Source organism: Mus caroli, chromosome 2, assembly GCF_900094665.2.
Source record: "Mus caroli chromosome 2, CAROLI_EIJ_v1.1, whole genome shotgun sequence".
Lineage (NCBI taxonomy): Eukaryota > Metazoa > Chordata > Mammalia > Rodentia > Muridae > Mus > Mus caroli.
This window is the reverse complement of record NC_034571.1, coordinates 145,307,010-145,325,919: the sequence shown is the minus strand read 5'-3', so window position 1 is coordinate 145,325,919 and position 18,910 is coordinate 145,307,010. Positions and strand designations below refer to the sequence as shown.

The 18,910-nt window shown below is 52.3% G+C and overlaps 1 protein-coding gene across 7 annotated transcripts in view; it reads left to right on the top strand.

Moving 5' to 3' along the window:
- Window positions 1–18,910, top strand: part of Nol4l (nucleolar protein 4 like) — a 121,977-nt gene that overhangs the window by 88,745 nt on the left and 14,322 nt on the right. For 6 of the 7 annotated variants that reach the window (XM_029474306.1, XM_021151068.1, XM_029474309.1 and 3 more), the window contains one exon: window positions 4,881–5,022. In XM_029474306.1, coding sequence (XP_029330166.1) covers window positions 4,881–5,022 — 142 coding nt within the window. Of the gene's footprint in view, window positions 1–4,675; window positions 4,735–4,880; window positions 5,023–18,910 lie in introns of those variants that run through there. The other variant, XM_021151065.2, reaches the window with a different exon arrangement.

Sequence of the window (18,910 nt, the reverse complement as noted above, 5' to 3'; positions counted from 1 at the left end):
AAGATGCAAATGGCTGAGCTTCAGAGGCACCAGGAACCCAGTTCCAGAGAAGTTGACCCCAGCTGTAAAATAATCAGGTTACTGATAGCACCTGCCCATAGTTACAGCCATGGATACAGGCCTGCTTCCACTTCCTTCAGCATGGCTCCCAGATTCCAGTCCTCTGGGCTGCAGAGTGTGTTTGGTGCTGCAGAGGGCTGGAGAGGAGGAAAGGCCTGGGCATGGTGGGGGTGGTGGGGGTGGTGTGTGTGTGTGTGGTGAGGGGCAAAAGGAGGTAGAAACTGGCTCCTGAGTTTTAGACTGAAGATAAGAGGCTCAAGGGTTTGGTCAGCTCCTCTCTGTCTGCCCAGAGTGAAGACTCCCAGGTTGGGGGTGTATCCTAAAGGCTGACTGGGTACTACCTTCCCTGCCCAGCCAAGACAAGACCTTTTTAGGAAGGTTGGCCCTACTGCTCTGTGACCCATGATGGCACACACTCTGTGGTGTGTGGTCTGATGAACCTTAACTGCCAAGTGGCCAAGGCTACAGGCTTCAGGATGTAAAGGGCAAAGGCTAGGTAGGGGAACCTAGCCATAGCTGCCTGCTCAGTCACACAATCTCAGGAGAGGGATTTTAGAAGCATGGTTTGCACATTTTCATTTTCAAATGAATATCCCATTGAAGTTATTTAACATAGAGGGAAAAATCAGTAGCCCAGCTTCTCCTGAGATTTAAGAAGGGAGCAAGAAGTGACCTACCTATGACCTTTTGGAGAAACAGGGGGAGTGCCTGGGATCTTTGGCAGGCCTCAGCCTTCACCACTCCTGACTTGGGTTGGCTGCCTCTCTTTCTTCCTCCCTGCGTCCCTCCCTCTTACAGGTCCCTGTGGACTTGGGTGATGGGTCTGAACTGTGTGCTCTGGTAATTGTCTGTGTAATTAGCCTGCCTTGCCAGCCTCAGCTCTGGAGATAGTAGAGAGTTTGAGTCTGCCCCTGTGCCGTGGCTGGCCTTGCCCACAGACAGCCAGGTTCTGCTGGCAGCAGCTTGCAGAAGCTTCTCTCTAGGTTAGCTCCGAAAGTGTGGGTGTTAAAAGTAGTTGTGGCCATCTAGCTACTTCCACAGCTACAGCTTACTCAGCTCTTTGTTTTCTGAAACGTTTAGGTTTAATAGGGTTAATTTCCCACTTAAAAAAGAAAAAAAAAAAGCCACAGCAGTCAGCTTCTGGGTTCTCAGAACCACCTTTCACAAAGCAGTAGTTGGGGCAGCAGAAATCCAGGGCCTCTGGACAAATCTCCAGAGAGAGGCATTGATGTTCAGTAACTCTGTGTGTGTGTGTGTGTGTGTGTGTGTGTGTGTGTGTGTGTGTGGTGGTGGTGGTGGTGGTTGGGGGGTGGGGGAGAGATGCTTTCCTATCCCTACAAATGGGCCAGAAGTTTTAGCTGAGTCCTCTCCTTAGATAAAGTCTGAAGGTAGGAGCCCTCCTTAGCCCTGGGGCTACTCTTCACAAAGTGGATGTTCAATTACTTGCATCAACTCTGTGCATGTGTGTGTGTGTGTGTATGTGCATGTGCCCGTGCCCTTGAGCATCCCTAGTCCTGATGCCGGGGAGTTGCCTTTGGGTATTCTCTTGAGGCACTTTGTCATTAAGGAAGGAATCAGGTACTTTTGATCAAAAGGTGGAAAGTGTAATCTCATGGCTCTAGGTGCAGACTGTCTGGACTCAAATCCTGGTTCTGCCCTTGGTTCTGTTGCTGTGGGCAGTTGGGCAAGCCTTTGGGGCACATGTGTGACTAGACTTGGAGAGAGGCCTGCCCTGTGGGGGTGCCTCATGCAGAAAACTTATGAAACCCTTGTCCCAGAGCCTGGGAGCATTTAGATATTGGATGCTTTGTTCTTTCCAGGTAATTTTGTTGTCAGTGTAAAATGTGGTCCATCTATTGGGCAGAGTGAGGTGGAACCCATTTTCCTGAACAGTTCAGCTGTCTGAGCCAAGCAGCAATAGGTCCTTTGCAGGATGGCTAGCAGCTGTAACTAAGGGAAGCATGCAGCCTCTGACCAGCCAGCCAGGGTTCCAGTTTTCACATGATCCCCCTCAAGAACTGCACAGTGGGACCAGAACTCTTTTGGTTTTTTTCGAGACAGGGTTTCTCTGTGTAGCCCTGGCTGTCCTGGAACTTACTCTATAGACCAGGCTGGACACAGGAATCCGCTTGCCTCTGCCTCCCAAGTGCTGGGCTTAAAGGTGTGTGCCACCACCGCCCGGCCAGAACTCTTTTTTTTTTTTTTTTTTTTTTTTAGACAGGGGTTTTCTTTGTAGCCCTGGCACTCACTTTGTAGACCAGGTTGGCCTCGAACTCAGAAATCCGCCTGCCTCTGCCTCCCGAGTGCTGGGATTAAAGGCGTGAGCCACCACGCCTGGCTCCAGCCAGAACTCTTAATTGTCAGGTTAATGCAGCATCCTCATTAAACACTACATCTTGCCAGAGAGTTTAGTCAATTCAACTAATCTTGCTAGTCTCATGGGGAATTCAGAGGACTGGCAGCCTGATCCTTACTCTTGGAAGGACCCAGAGCCCTGGGATGGGACAGGAGAGAGCCCCACGGTAGGTTTGTGCTATGAGTCAGCTGATGGCATGGACAGATGGGAAGGTTATTTAAGAAGAGGAACTGTGGCAAGGTGGTGGTACACACCTTCAATCCCAGCACTTGGGAGGCAGAGGCAGGTGGATCTCTTGAGTTCGAGGTCAGCCTGGTCTACAGAGTTGAGTTCCAGGACAGCCAGTGCTACACAGAGAAAGCCTTTCTCAAAAAGCCAGGAAAAAGAAAGGAAGAAGAGCTGTGGCGCACAAGCAACAACCGAGGCGAAGGCACTTATGCTCGTGGGTGGGGAGTTCAGGAGGGCCAGAAGTCAGATCCACACCACAGCTTGATTCTCAGCATTTAGCAAGACACTTGGCCCACAGTTGGTATCCAGGGAATGAATGAATGAATGAATGAATGAATGAATGAATGAATGGGTTTGAGTAAATTATTGCAGCACTCTGGAGGCTGAGACAGGAGGATTATAACCTGGAGGCTAGCCTAGGCTACTATATAGGTAGATCCTGTTTCTTTTTCTTTTCTTGTTTGTTGGTTTGTCTTTGTTCTTGGAGACAAGGTTGCTCTGTGTAGTCCTCGAATTACTATAGAACAGTACTATAATTACTATAGGCTGGCTGCAATATCTTCCTGACTGTCTTCTGAATGCTGGATTAAAGGTGTGCATCACCATGGCCTGGCTCAAGTAGCTTCAGTTTCAAAAGACAAAACACTACTACTAGGAGACAGTCACTTAATTCATGGATTCCCACAGTGCTGTGAGTTCTGCTTCTGCCTGTGCAAGGGGCCCAGGGAAGGAACCCTGATTCTGTTTCTCAAGGGGCCAGCGAGGCACACAGAGAGCCTCCGCTCTGTATCCCTGCTCTGTACCTCCACGAGAGCCTTCCTTGTTGTACTCTTTGTGCAGAGAGAACCTGTTGAGCACACATGCCCTGTAGATGTGAGCACAAGTGCTGTCATGAAGGCAGGCTGTAGGAAGATGAGCTTGTGTGTGTAGTAGGTGTCCCAGTGGACGAGAGTGTATGAATAGTGCTTGTTGAGGGAGCTCACACTGGGCTCCATCCCCAGGATTCCAAGGGTGTTCATGCACACTGACAGTGTTGTGGCTCAGCTTCTGTCCTCTGGACTCAGCACAGAGGGTCCACACTGCTGCCTAGAAGCTGTGAATTCCAGGAAACTGCCTGCCAGCAGGCTTGGTTAGGGGGAGGGAGGGAGGCTCAACCTCCGGTTCCCTAGCACTTGGAGCAGATGTGTCTGCCCCAGGGACAACAGCAGAAGAAAGTTCAAACCAAAGCGTGTTTGCTCACCATAAAAGAGATGTCTGTGAGAGGGCCCTCTGAGGGCGCCCTGCTGTGGGCCCACAGAGGCTATTGTGTCTTGCTGGGGCAGGAGCACAGAGTCAGGACTCCACATGTGGCACTGCTGGGCCTTCTTCCCCATGTGTAACAACTGGAGCCCCAACACAGTTGCTTGCTGCTCTTGAAAGGAGGTGGGGTTCCTTCCTGGAGGAAGGCTGGATTAAAAGGGCCCCATCCTAGGGGTTCCCAGATGACTGGCCAAGGGCACACTGAAGCCAGCAGTCAGGGGAGAAGAGCAGGCTCAGTCCTCTCCAGCAGGCTAGCTTATGTTTGGAAGGCCTTAGCACCCTCTCTCCTTGTCCCTTCTTGGTTTGATCAGAACCCTGGCCCGCCCCACCCCCTTCCTTCTCCACACTTCTGGGTTTGGCCTGCTCAACTCTGGAAGCCGCCCAAGAGCATATCTTTGAAGCACAGCAAAGGTTAGGAAGGAGGAAGACAGAAATGTCCTCTGGGATGGGGGAGTGGGAGAAAGGAATTCCATGTATGCTCCACAGGAGTTGGCTGCAGGCCTGACGGGGACTGCCACCTTGGCCTCCTGGGTGCCCTGTGTCTCACTCTAGAGTGCAGGCCCTGTGCTGAGTGAGCCCTCTTCCTCAGGCTACAGTGGGGGTGGGGTGGGGAATGATGGCTCTTGTTTACCACGCTCATTTCAACCTTGGCTCACAAGGTAAGTAAGAGCCATGCTCTGCTATCTGCCCCACAGGATGTGAGACCTCTTAATTGTCTTCAATTACAGACAGCACCGGCCCTTAGCCCTGGCTTCCGAGGACAGGAACTAGAGCCTGAGCCACTTCAGGAGGTCAGGGAGAGTGCCATCCAGCACTCACTGCATGTTCTTGGGGGCTCCCTGTGCCCTCTGGGACCCTTCCTAGTCTGCCCAAAAGGGTACCCAGGCCCATTGTATACCTGCTCCTGTTGAACACTTGCCTTCTCTGTCCCGCTCAGGATGAAACTTCTGTGAGCAGTGAAGACTTTGATATGAATGACTCCGCATGGATGTCAGCTGACCCCCACCTGGCCTCCAGCCTGAGCCCCAGCCAAGAGGAGAGGATGCGGAGCCCACAGAACCTCCATAGCCAGGAGGATGGTGAGTGCCCTCATTGCCCTGTGAGTGGCTTGCATGTGCCCTGGGTGGTGGGACCCAGGTGACACTTGTGGTTCCTGTTGTACTTGAAAGCTGGTGTTGTCAGCATCTCTGCCATCCCCACTGCCCCAGAGAGAGCAGGCTGTTCTCTCATTCAGAGCCCCCAGGTTGGGAGATATGAGGGGTGAGGGTGGGGGCTAATCTCTTATCTATTTGCTCTTATCTATGCTCATGATGAGGTTTTCAGAATTACCATGATTCAGGTCTAGGAAGATCAAGAATGCATGTGACCCAAAGCTGTGTTCTTGTGGCCTGGCTGGCTTTGGGACAGGACTACCTGGTCAGTGGCCAGATAGTTTGTACCTGGCCAGGATTTCTGGATTATTTCTTGGGGTTGGAGAGACAAAGTCAGACATCAAAGGTCCACTCCATGGCTCCATGTAGAGCCTGGGCATGGCCTCTAGGCCCTGTGCCAGCTTGGCCTGACCAGGTTGCAAGGGTGGGATAGTGCCAGTAGGCAGAGTTCCCTGGTAGGGCTCTTGTTTCCAGGAAGGAGGTGACTAGGATTCAGGGATGAGCCCAAAGCTGGGCCTCGGAGAACTGGGGTGTTAGGAGCTGCAATTAGGAGGGTCGAAGGTCAGGGCTTGGAATGTGGGAGGGAGGTACAGGGTTGAAAAGGGGTGTAATGTTAACTCTGTAAAAAAAAAAAAAAGGGTGAGTCTTAAAGAGTAAATAAGGGGTAGGAGCCTTGTGGTGTGGGTCAAAGTTCATCTCCATGGCAGAACCCACACGCTGGTCCTCCCTCCTGGCCTGAGTCTGGCTTTGTCTGGGAGGAGTCTAGCATGCAGGCAGCTGAGGGGCTGGGGCTGGGGCTGGGGCTGGGGCTGGGGCTGGGGCTGGGTAGTACAGGGGTGGCTGAGTGAGGAGTGGGGCATGAGGCTGGCTGCTGGGAAAGAAAAGGCTTTTTGTGCCTTGATGTCTCGAGGTCAGCAGGACCCCCTCATGCTGCGAGCCTGCAGACTACTTTTGCCTTCTGGCGTTCCCATGGGTGGAGTCCAATGGGGGCCACCACTTGGGGGCTTTGGGACTGGGACAACCCAGCAGCTGACCTCCAGCCTCATCTGAGCTGAAAGCCACACCCAGCAGCCTACTAAGAGCTGTGCTAGCACAGCACCCTTGGGTATGCCTTCCCAAGAAAGATGTAGAACTTGTTTTTAAGCCCTGAGTTGTAAGGCTGTTTCTGTCTCTGAAAGGTCTGCTTGTGCTGTTCGTGTGCTGCACCCTTTGGCCACTGCCCGAGAACACTAACTTGGTGTCTTTGTGGACTGAGGTCCTTCCTCAGGAGTCAGTAAACTAACTGGGGGGGGGGGGTTCTATAAGGGCTGTATTGTCCTTGGTATCCCTTGCTGTAATCTAGAACTTGGTGAAGATGCAGTGCAGATGAAACAGACTGCTGGGGTTAAGCTGTCTCAGCCACCTGCTGCAGGGTAGAGTCAAATCTATCTCAGGCACTGGACATAACAACATAGGTAGAATTAGTGTTTATGAGGGCAAACAGGAAAACTAGGAACAGGGAGAATGGTGCTGCCCATGACCCACCAGTGTAATGAATCAGTGGCAGATCTGGAGGCTGATGTCGTAGCCAGAGAGCAGCTTAAACCCAGTACTGAGCATCAGCCACCTGGCCTCGTCTCTCGGGACCAAGGTGAAAGAGCATTTCCCACGAACGGGGTTTTGGTTGGTCATGAGCATAGCCTGAAGTCATGGTACAGCCTTCCAGCTGTGTCTCAGAATGTGTGGAGAGTGTAGATGTGAGGTGAAATCTGGCCCCCATGAGTGAGCCCTGGTGAGACCATGTCTCTTACTGTTCTTTATGAGGGGTGGGAACAAACCCAGTAGGTGGCTTTGGTAATGCACTCCATACCCAGCCATAGTCTGCTTGTGTGTCTATCCCAGAAAACCCTCTGGAGCACATTGGTTGGATAGGCATCTGAGTGCCCCCACCTTCTGTCAGGTACGCTGCGCTTTGTGTTAGTGCTAGCCTCTGCTCTGCCCTGTGCTCCTCCAGCTGCACGTCTGGCCCATTACTAGGGCCTGCTGAATGTTTGTGGCCCAAATGAAAAGGCAAGCTGACATTTATAGAGACTGCCCTCGAGCTTGGCAGCCAGGGAAGTAGGGGCCCCTCCTTGTTAGGGGCAAGTTGGGTTCTTTGTTCCCGAGACAGCGCCCTAGTCTGCCAGGACTGCAGGGCTCCTGGGCACATCCACCCTTGTGGACCCGACCCATGATACAATCAAGAGCGATGGCAAGAAGCCAGACTGTTTGTATAGGTTATACCTCTAGGGATTAGTCAGTCAGGGCCCCTCTCTAAATTATGTTTCTGTTTGTTTTTGAGACAGGGTCTTGCTGTATGACCTAGACCCCCCTTAAACTAGAATCAGTCCTTTCCTCTCAGCCCTGAGTGTTGGGGTCACAAACCACTCCTGGCTTCTCTCTTTAAGTTTGAACAACGGCAGGAGGAGGCTGGGCCTTGGCAGGGCAGGTCCCAGAGTGGAGAGTACACCAGCTCTCACCTCTCACCTGTGTCTGTCTCCCACCCTCCTGTCCTCAGAGCCCCATCTCAGCCCCTCTCTCCAGGCTTTCTTCTGGTAGTTTCTCCACTCTCTTTGCTGAGGTCCTGTTCTTGAGTCTCTGTAGCCATGGGTGGTGGCAGCAAGCCTCATTCCATAGTACTTTCTCAGTTGGGGCCATGGTTGCCAGTGTGAGGACATTAATCCTGTCCTCTCTCACAGGGCAGTCTGTCAGCACCAGGAGAGGCTCCCTCCTCCTCTGCTTTGGCGGGCATTTTGTGTGAGGTTCAAAGATCCTCATACACTAAAGGTAACACACACCTCCTCCTGTCTCCTGCCCATGCCGACCCCAAGACCTGCTTTTGGCTTTGAACTTTGACTTTGGTCTGTCAAGGCTCTGTGTGTGCTGAAAGCTTGGGAAAGCTGCTGGCCTATGAGTTGCTAGAGACACTTGAGGTCTGGCATTGCCTTGGAGCTGAAGAGCCTATCATCCTATCAGGACCCATTGTGGGATTCTTTGTGTAATGCCCATGTCTTTTGCTCATACAAGGCAGTCTTGGGGAGGCGCTGGTGACTGAGTGAGTCGATGGATGAAGGTGAGTGTGTGCACATCAGGAGGTGAGCAAGCAGGTCCTGAAGGGCAGTGGTGCAGGGCCGGGATCCCAGCCCTGTCTGCAGCTCCTCCTTCCTTTCCCCTGCCACGAGTCTACTCGGACTCTCACGGTGCCCCTTCCTGAATGGAAAATCTGAAGCCTGCCCTCCAGGAGGGACGCATGGGGGCAGGGAACGGACATTACTCATCCCCACCTCCACCGTCAGACAGGAAGCTCTCGCCAGGGGACAGTGGAGGGTCCTGCTTCCGCCCTTCTGCACACAGGCTGTTGGGGGTTGCCTGGGAGGAATTATGCAGAGCACTGGAGCCTTTCAGGGCTAATGTGTGTCCTTCTCAGATGAGGCCCTCCTACAGCCTGTCCCTGGGGACCTGCTGGACATGGGAGCTTCCCTCAGCTAGGTTGGAACTCCTACTTCCTGCAGGCCAGTGCTGTCTCCTGGTGCCCAGCACTGTCCGGGGTGGAGTCAGGGAAGGGTTTTCAGCAGTTTGATTAAGTGACCCATAAAGTTATTAGTCTCTCCGGGGTCTCCAAAGAGTCTTGGCTTTGGCTAGAGAGCATCAAGCACAGGGAAGTGGGGACCGTGCTGGGCTGTCACCTTTCCAGTCGCAGCTATGGATGTACAAATAGATCTTGTTGTTTCCCTTACAACACTAGTTTGTGCATTGCAGAGAATTTGGGACAGGAACAAAAGAAAGGAAAAATGCTCCAGATTTGGGGGCTTCCCTCGGGCTGTCCCACCCCTTGTCATTCACTGTGCTACCTTTTCCTTAAGTAATGGCTTCCCCTCTCCTGTCACTGATTGCTTCTGTTGTAGGAAAGGTTGTCTAGTCTGCCAAGTGATCCGAGCCCACTGTGGCCCCAGCCCCCAGTCCTATGCACCAAGTTCCTCCAGAGAGGTCTGGGACATGGAAATAGCTTGTCCAGTCACAGGAAGTAACCAGCTAGAGTCATTTGTCCTATACTTTGTATCGGCCCCTGCCATGTATAGATGCTCAGTGAATAACTATTGTGTGACCATGGACTGATGGGAGCCAGAGAAGGGCTTCTAGAGGAGACACCAGGCAGCAGCCTGTCTGTCAGAGGAAGCAGAGTGGGCCTGTGATCCCAATGCCCAGACACTCACTTCCTGTGATCCCAAGCTGCAGCCAAGAAAGGCAAGTGAGGGAGGCCACAGCCATACTACAGCTTAGGAGGGTTCAGGGCTACTTCTGTGGGCCCGAGAACTTCCCTGGATCTGGCTTCCTGTAGGTGGGCCCTGTCCTCTGCTGTGGCCTTAGATCTATTTGTCTGAAGACCAAGGCTTCAGGCCTTCTGGCTCCTGCTGCTTTGAGTGGGGCCTTCAGCCAGCTGGGCATCAGCTGTAAGCAGGTAGGGCCTAGAGACCCTGGCTCAAACTTTATAGTGGTTCAGCCCTCTTCTCCTGGCTAGATCCATCTCTTAGGATGCTGTCCTCCAAGCACCACCCCACCGCCCCGCCCCCCAGGGCTCTGGGAAGATCAGGGGAAAGAAGGACTCAGTCACTGGCTTCCCTCTGATACAGGTCCAGGTCTTGCCTCTGTTCTTTCTTTCTGTGTGATTGTGAGCAAGTCACTTCTCTCTCTCTAGTAGTTGGATAATATTCCTGTGCCCACCTTACTGAGCTGTGAGGACTGCATGATGTGTGGACACTGGGAAGGGTCATGGGCCAGGCTGTGAGGCTCTTGGCCCACTGGCACGTTCAGGCTAATAAAACCATGTGATGTCAGTGATCACTGTGATACAAAAGGCCTCCACCTCTCCCAGAGACTCTGGGCCTTTCACCAGGTTTGCTTGACCCAGTCCTGATTCTTTGGCCTCCTTAGGTCCCATGAGTCTCTTCCCACAGCATTCTTCCTAAACGTAGAGTGGTGTCCCTTACCCTTAGATCTTGGTACTTTAGAAAGGGAGCCAGAGCTAGTCGTGGCGGTTCACTCCCATAACCTCAGTGCTGAGGCAGGAGGATGGTGAATTGGAGTAAGCTACATAGCAAGTCTGAGGACAACTGAAGCTCCATAGCAAAGATCCTGTCTCAAAACCAAAGCTGGTGGAGCAGCTGGGCCTGGGTTCTCACAGCTTGCCCCGTTCCCACCACAGGTCCAGGGACTGCCTTGGACTCTTGAGTCCATGAAGACCCTGCCTGTTGACTCACAGCTGCTGTGTCTTTGCAATGGTTCTCCAGGAAGTTGGACTTGAATAGGGGAAGCAGAAAAGACAGATGGACAGCAGACAGAAAGCTGGAACTGGGTGGTCTGAGCTCTGGGATAGAAAAAGTGCAGCAAGTTTATAATATATAGAGTTGAACAAAGAGGAGAGCTTACTGCATACAGTGGACCGAGGAGGCAGGGTTTGTGGTACACAGCTTGGTCAAGGACAGGGTTGGCTAATCTTGGTAGGATCAGTGTGTGTAGGGGAGCAGTCTTCAGGCTGCAAACATCCAGGGTGGAAAGTGGAGTTGGACATTTCCTACATACATTGTCAGTGTTCATATGCACATCCCGAAGGAAGGCCTGGAGAAGGCTTTCCAGTGTTTGCATGGGTTTGAGACTTTGACATGGCCAGGCCCATGTCAACAGTGCACATTCATTTGGGGTTTCCTCTGCTCCCTGCACACAGGCAGAGGAGACAGCTGAGAGGTAGTGTTGCTGTCTGGGGATAGGCAGCCAGGTGACAGTGTGCCTCCCAGATCACTCCTAGAAAGTGACAACTCAGGCCAGCGGTTGCATGACTGGTAGAGAAAGGGATGAATGGCTGTAGGACCAGACCTGTGCCAGCTTGGGTCTTCCCACTGCTGGAGTGTGGAGCTCTTGGTCCTTACAGCTTAGTCACTGTGGACTCAGTCCTCATGATTGGACAATGCTCTGGTTACTATTGCCCAGAGAAGGAGTGGCGCCCACTACAGCCTCCTAGGATAGCCTTAGACACTCTTTATTTGATACAGGGGTGTCTCATTATGCAGTTCAGGCAGGCCTTAAATCTCCAGTCCTTCTCATGGCCTCCTAAGTGTTGGGACTGTAGGCCTGCGCTACCATGCCCGACTCCACATTGGGCTCTTTTTTTTTTTTTCTTTTTAAAACTTTTTATTATTTTATTTATATTTTGCCTACATATATGCCTGTGCACTACATGTGTGCCTGGTGACAGTAGAGTTCAGAAGAGGGTGTCAGATCCCCTGGAACTGGAGGTACAGATAGTTGTGAGCCACTGTGTGGGTGCTGGGGATAGAATCCAGGTCCTCTGCAGAGCAGCCAGAGTTCTCTGAACCGTCTCTCCAGCCCCATCTTTGTTTTTAAAGAAATCTCAGCATTATTGGAGATTGAATCTAGGACCTTGTGCATGGCCAACAGCATTCTACAACCAATCTACACCACTCGCTGCCCACAGTGAGCTACTACTCTGCCCCACACTGTGGGTCCTCATCTTGTCCATCACCCTGACCCTGTAATTGTCTCAAGTGAGGTCTTGTGAGGCTGGAAGCCAGGCCTGGGGCCTCTTCACCCCCTGTAAAGCAAGAGCTATTTGCTCTGATTTGAGGCACCAACCATATGACTACAGCAATTCTCTTCCCCTACCCAAGAGTTCCAGTTCTTCTAGGAGTTGGCCATAAAGCAGTCCTGGGTCACAAAAAGTGTCCATCAAGCTGGTTGGTCTGCAGACAGCCGACCTGGCCTGCAAAGACAAGAGGAGCTAGGAGACAGCTCCAAGAGACTCCTTTACCACAGGCTCAGGCGGAGCTTGGTCTTGCCCTGGGCCTGTTACTGGGGCCCATCGATGCCTGGCAAGGACACTAGGGCAGGAGAAGTTCTGGGGCCCATCAGGATGAAGGTTACTGCTAAGCAAGGGGGGTGGAGACAACCCTGCACTCCCTTCCAACCCCACTTGGGAGATTAGCCCTGGCCTTGGGGACATCTGGCAGGTTCTAGGCCTACTACCAGCAGACTCCCCTCATCTAGCAATATCTAGATCCCTTCCTCTGCTCGGGTGGCTCCGCTGTGCTGAAGAGGGGTTGGGTAGGGCCATCCAGGCAGGTACCACCCTGGCCTAAGTTGTTTGAGGATGACTCTCCCAGGAACCAGGAAGTAGCTGGGCCACATTGTCATTGTCGTCATCATCCTGACCTAAGGACTAGGATGCACCAGCCCTAGACCAGCTTCCGGGAGGACAGGAAGGGTTGCCAGGGGCCTGCCAACTCCACACACAAGCTCCCAGGCAGGGCTCTGCCTGGTGAATTACTCACACACAGTAGCCTGAAGTGGCACTGCTTGTGCTCAGAACAAATGATTTGTGGGGGTTGGGAATAGTAGGCTGTAGGGAGCCTAACTTAGAGCTTTGCACTTCAAGTTGGTCTTTCTCAGTACTAGTGGTTGGCCTGCAGAAAGAAGAGAAAGTGATGGGCCTGGGAAGACAGACCAACAAGGGTTCCATATGGGAGCATTTCCTTTGGGCGTAACTTGCCAGTGTGTATTGGGGGAATCCACGGTGGGGTGGGCTGAGGCATTCTTTGTGAAGCCATCTGGGTGCTGCTGCTCACTCTGGGAGACTGGTGACGACCACAGGAGCCTCTGGCCCTTTACTGAGGAGCCTGACACTCAGATCTGGTGCATACTTGATGTCCATGTCCACCAGCAAAAGTGGTTTCAGCTCCTAGGTCCCCTGCTCTAATACCTTGTTATCTGTAGCTTGGAACTTCTCCAGGGGCCTGGACCCTGGGATCCCTGAAGATCTGTAGATCTGGGCTGTGTGAGACTTTGTTCACTCGCAGCTGCTGAACATTGAAGGTTGGTGCAAAGGTGTGTGACACTCATGAAGACACACTCATGAAGACACGCCTTATCATGAAAACAGAAACATGTTACTGACTACTTGTTGAAATATATTGGGTTTATTAGGTAAAAGAAACTCTATCTCCTTTTTTGAGACAGGGTCCTGTTCCATAATCCAGGCTAGACTTGACCTTCCTATGCATAATCAGAGCTGGTGCTCCTGCCTCAGCCTTTTATAACAGTGGGTTATAGGACTGCACCACTGCAACTGACTTTACAATACATTGTTAACATTCATGGTTTTGCCTAGCATACATGAAGCTCTGGGTTCCATTCCTAGCACTGTATAAAAAGCCACCACCAAACTCCACAAACAACCCCCACCCTACTTTGAAAATATGAGCACTTGCATGGTTAGAGTCACTGAGAGCCTAGGCATGGGTGCCTAAGATTAAGACAGAGATGCTGAGCCTGCCGGTGCACTGTAGAGGCGTGTGTTGTGGGTTCAGCTATCAGTATTATGGGCTGTGTGTTAAGAAACATGAGTGGATCAATGATATGGCTCAGTTGGTAAGTTCTTGCCTAGCAGTCATAAAAGCCTGGGTTCCTTCATCAGCACTGCATAAACTGGGCCCGGGTGGTGCACATCTCCAGTCACTTGGGAGGTGAAGGCAAGACGATCGGAAATTCAAGGTCATCCTCAATTAATACTAGTTTAAGGACAGCCTGGGATTTATGAGACCCTGCCAAAAAAAAAAAAAAAAAAAAAAAAAAAAAAAAAAAAGAAAAAGAAAAAAAAAAAAAAAAAGCATAGAGCCTGAGAAGGGGGCCCATGGTCTCTCTGATCCTAAGCTTTGGCCTACTGGGCTGATTAGCCACAGGGGAAGAAAGAGGGAGCTTAAGAGAGACAGCTGGGTGACACAGAGCCTGAAGATCAAGGGAGAATATGGGCCTCATGAGGTTGGTCACATGCCCAATGTAGCCTTATCACCTAGGGCAGTTGGATCCCTTGGCCCCCATTTGACCCCTGGTCCCTCTGCCTGCTTTCAGAGAACACAGATGGGCTCCAGGAGCTTGGTGCTTCTTGGAACTATGCGTTGTGTAAACACTACCCAGGCCACTGGCCTTTGTCAAAGCAGGCAGGGGTGAATAATGAAGTAGAGAGCCCTAGTGAGGTGTACACCCCAAATTCAGAGGAGTGAGTGTGTCAGGCTGCAGCCCAGAGCTTCCTTCTAGACCTTCAGCGACTATGGCCTGGGTGGGGGCTGTTGGGGGATGGTGCTGCCAACTCTAGCACTTCACCTTCCCTACCTCCTTCCTGGCTCCCAGCTTTTGTGTGTGAATTATTGATGCCCATCCTCAGCCCTGCCTGGCTGTTGCTTCGACCAGAGCCTCACCAAGGGGCCCATGCTTCCTCCAGTCCTCCACCGCTGCTACAGCAAGCAACTTGCCTGTGGACCAAATATGTAGGCTCTTGTGGCCTTGCCATCTTCTCCAGCTTTGCTTAGGAGTTGGTGTGGGTTGCCCACTGAGGAAGGGTACCCGCTGGCTGTGGCCCCAGAGCCCAGAGTGGTGATTGGCGGTTTGCACAGAGCTGGGGCTGTGCAGGCTGCAGGGCGCTGGCGCCCACATAAGGGCATTGTTTGCTGAGGTAAAAGGAGTTTTTGTCTCCTTCTGGAGACGGGACAGAAGGAGGAACAATTTCCCCCATTCATCACTAATTCTCCCATTTGAATAGCAGCACATCGCCCTGTTACAGTGGATGGGCATGGCAGGCCTCCCCTGCCCTCGGGCTCTCCAGGCACAGGTGGTGGGCTCTGGGTCCTCTCAGCCTGGGGGAGTCAGTCACCCTTTGCCAAGATGTGGATGCCCATTTTTGTAGAAATGGACAGAAGGGGGATACATTCCTCCTGCTTCACGAAAGCCTTCAGGGCAGCTCTCTAGGCTGTTCACACAGCCACAGGTGGGCCAGCTGAACCCTGCCAGTGTTGTTCTGGATTCAGGTAGGTGCAAGCCCTAAAGGAGGACCAGGTGGGGACAAGATGGTCACCTGAGCACCTTGTGTTTCCACTTCCAGTTCCAGGTCTGAGTAGATCCTAAAGAATACCCCAGAGGAGAGGCCATAGTCTCAAAAGGGCCAGGGCCTTTAGTGCTGTGGGGCCAGCTGGTTATTTCACGGTGTCATAAAACACTGGAGCCTAAGAGGGTGTCATGGGCAACTCCCTGGGTTGCAGATAAGAGGAGCCCAGGAGGTGGTTGTGCCCAAGGTCAGGCTGAAAGTGAGGCAAGCTGAAACCACTGGCCCAGCCCACCATATGCCATTCAGGCAAAGGGTGTTGGGTGCCTCTTAAGTCATGTTTCTTGAGAGTGAGGAAGAATTTGCAGTGGATCAGATCCTAGCTGCTGGATCTCTGTCCCCTCTTCCTGAACCGTGTGGGGGTGGGGTAGGAGGTGAGACTGGCTCATTCCTGGGGCAGTACCAACAGCCCCAGGATAGGTGGGAAGCATTAAGTCCAGCTCCCAGGGCCTCACCCCTAGCCCCATTTACTCAGAGACCAAAGCAGCCCCACATGATGTAAAGTGGCCTTCAGCTCGCTTTGACAATAAGGAAGTTGTTGCTCTTATAACCACATAGTCCAAGATTACCTTTGGTTTAAGGTAGAGCCAGGTTTTGGAAGTTTGTGTCAGCCTGTCTCTAGATTGCCCCAGGACGGGGCCCCTGCCTAGCAAATCTAGCTGCCCCCAGGTAGAAAAGTTGAAGTCTGACTTTTGTGGGAACAGCCTGGCTAGATGGCTTTTTACCAGTGACTATAATGGGTTCTGTTGACTGGCCAGGCCTAAGGAACCATAGAAGACACAGGGACCCTTGCCAGAAGCAGGGGTGTGACTACAGGGAAGCAGGAGTGATCCAGACCTAACCTACCAGAGCTCGGCCAAGGCCCAGGGGCACCTTACCTGCCGGGTACGGACACAATCGATGAACAGTGAGAGGAGGAGGTAATGTGCTGGAAACTAGGTAAAGAGGTTAGCATGTCAGTGTGGGGGCTGGGTGGGGGAGGGCTTCCTGACACAGTAACCTTTAAGCAAAGACCCGGAAGTAGAGGAACAGGAAGTGAAGGACAAGGTCCGGAGAGCCAGGGACAGTGTAGCAGCAAGAGGTGACGGAAGTACAGAAGGCCAAGGCCACAGCGAGATGGCAGGTTGAGCTGCAAGGGGAGAGCAGGGCGGTAGACCCTGTGGCCCAGTGGGAGAAGGGTGCCACGGTTACAATCGTGTGGCTGTAGGGCCAACTTCCTTGGGAGGAGTTGTGCAGAAGTGCAGCCAGAGCTTGTGCCAGGATGAGATGGGATAGGCACGGTGGGAACCTTCCCTGGGGAGAGGATGTTCACGGAAGCTCTGAAGGAAGGGCAGAGCAGTGCATGGACCAGGAGATGCGCTTCCAGATCGATTCCTTCCCCCCTTGCAGTGCTCACTTCTAATGTCAGTTCGGGGACACAGCCTAGGAAGCAGGTGAGGAAGAAGGAAGCGGGTGTTGGGTAGAAGAAGGCCACTTTCACTTTTGAGTGCCTGCTTCATGCCAGGGAGAGTTGATGCCATGATTGCTGTGTTACTGATGTAAGGGCCATGTGAAAGAGAAGCCAAGATATGAGTTCACACTGGTGATACCCACCCTGTTTTTAGCTCCTCTGCATTAGGCTAAAACTCGCCAGCCTCTCCCTCCAGGTGGGAAACTCAGGCCTCCTGTTAGGTGACGCTGGATCAAGCTGTATTAAAAACAGGAGCTTTAGTGAGGACTGCAGACTGTGGGCTTTTGCAATTGTTTTTCCACCTCAGATGTGGGCTGTGTCCTGCCCCAGGTGCAGTGTGGGTAACATGAGGACCCACTAGCTTGGAGTTTTTTGTGGTAAAATAAATATAAGCCCTCTGGGCTGTATACTTCAAACTACAATCAGCAGCGTTATTTCTCAAACTTCTCATTGTGCCAGACAGCAGTTCGTCGTCCCCCTCCTCACTTCACTCTGTGCCTCTGTGAATGGCTCTATTCTAGCCTGTGCAGTTAAGTGGAATCATTCACTATTTATCCTTTCGTGTCTTAGTTCACATAGCGTAACGTCCTCACGGGTCCTCCATGTTGCAGCAGCATGTATCTAAGTTCACTCATTTTAAGGCCGAGTCTTCTATTGTATGGCTAGATCACACTTTACCTATTTGCTTCTAGGGGCTTTTAAAAATGCTAATAGTGTGCACTGGTCCCTGAGATTTTTAATTCTGGATATTTACATAATGGTTTGGGTTTTCAGTTTCTTCCGTGTGTTTGCAGTCTATGGCCACAGCAGTTACCAAGCTCTGGTGTTTTGGGGGCCTCATCTACTCAACCACTTTCCTTACCAGATTGGGATGGTATCTGACAATAGACAGATGGGTGCCCCTGTTGCAACCAGCGCCTATTCTTTCTAGAAAGTTGGGCAGTGTGAGCCTGGGCCTGCAGCCGAGGCGGTAGTATTGGCAGCTTCTCAACACAGCTGACTTGGACCTTGGTTGGGACCCCAAGGTTGCCCTGTGTGTCCTGGGCAGCTCCACAGCCACACACATGCTGCTTGCTCCAGGCAGGCAGACAAGGCAGTCCTTCTCTGTCCCCATGCAGGGTATGACACTGTAGCTGGCCTTGGTGCCTGTGGTAAATGCAGTGAGTGACTGCTGGCATGGTGTCTGATGAAGAGCAGCTTATCCTTCCAGAGGAGGCATCTAGTGAGTGCCCTTCCAGGTCGATCAAGTGGCCTGGGGGGGATGGTACCAGAGTAGAAGGCATAACTTGGAAGTGGCTAAGAACAGACAGAAGCTAATTAGCCAAGGTGGGTTTTCAGCTTTGTTCCCCAGACCTCAGGTGCCGGAGCCATACCAGTGGTTGTATGAGTGGTACTTAGGACAATGGAGAGCACCTCCTTCCCAGGTGAGGCAGCAGGGCAGTCAGGCCATGAAAGCCCTCTGAAATGGGCCCTACCGGAAGGAGCAGGGCAGACAATACTCTAACCAAGCCTAGAGACCCCAGCTAAGGGGTTAGGGTGGGAGCTGGCAGGGCAAGGTCCTGAGGCTAGAACAAGAAGTCCAGGAAGGGGTTAGTAGTGGCCTGGGTGGCGAGAAGCGCTGCAGCAGTGGGGTTGGATAGATGCTCAGCAGGTGGTACCTGTCATACCTCAATTTCCCAGTTACTATCAAACTTCTTAAGATGTAGTTGGTACCCCGGGCATACCAGCACCCTGGGTTTAGTCATCACTGCTCCTGCATCTAGAACAGGACCAGTACACAGTAGTTGCTCAGTTAATGCTGTTAGGCAGTTTGTTTTTCTCTTTAACCTTCTAGACTATACTGTCAGAGGAAAATCTCAGCCCATCTTCGAGGGCAGAGGGCTAAGGCGGGGAGGTCCCAGATATAGGGCTTGGAATGAAGCTCACAGGATAAAGGGAAGGTGGAGCAGTTTGCCTAAAGGTGGCCTGGGTGGCACAGCCTTGCCCAGGTGACCTGCAGCAGCTGAGGGGGAGGAATGCCACTGCACTACATGTTCCCCATCCCCCTCTACTCAAGGCCCTGGCTACTTGATGGGCAGACCGCCCCCCCCCCCCTTAGGCAGCTGAGAGGCAAGTGATTGGTTGCAGTACCAGAGCTGCTCAGTCACCATGGGGACGCTCAGGTGCGCGTGCCCAGTGCTCAATACTGGGGACTAAGTCTTCATAATCTGCTGGCTACAGGGAGAGGGGTGGGGTCAGAGAGACCCCCCCATCCTGGAGAAAAGAGCGGTTCAGGATATGGTCAGGGTTCCCTTTGCCACCCTCTCCTCCCCTTGCTGGGTGTCTTAGTCAGGGTTTCTATTCCTGCACAAACATCATGACCAAGAAGCAAGTTGGGGAGGAAAGGGTTTATTCGGCTTACA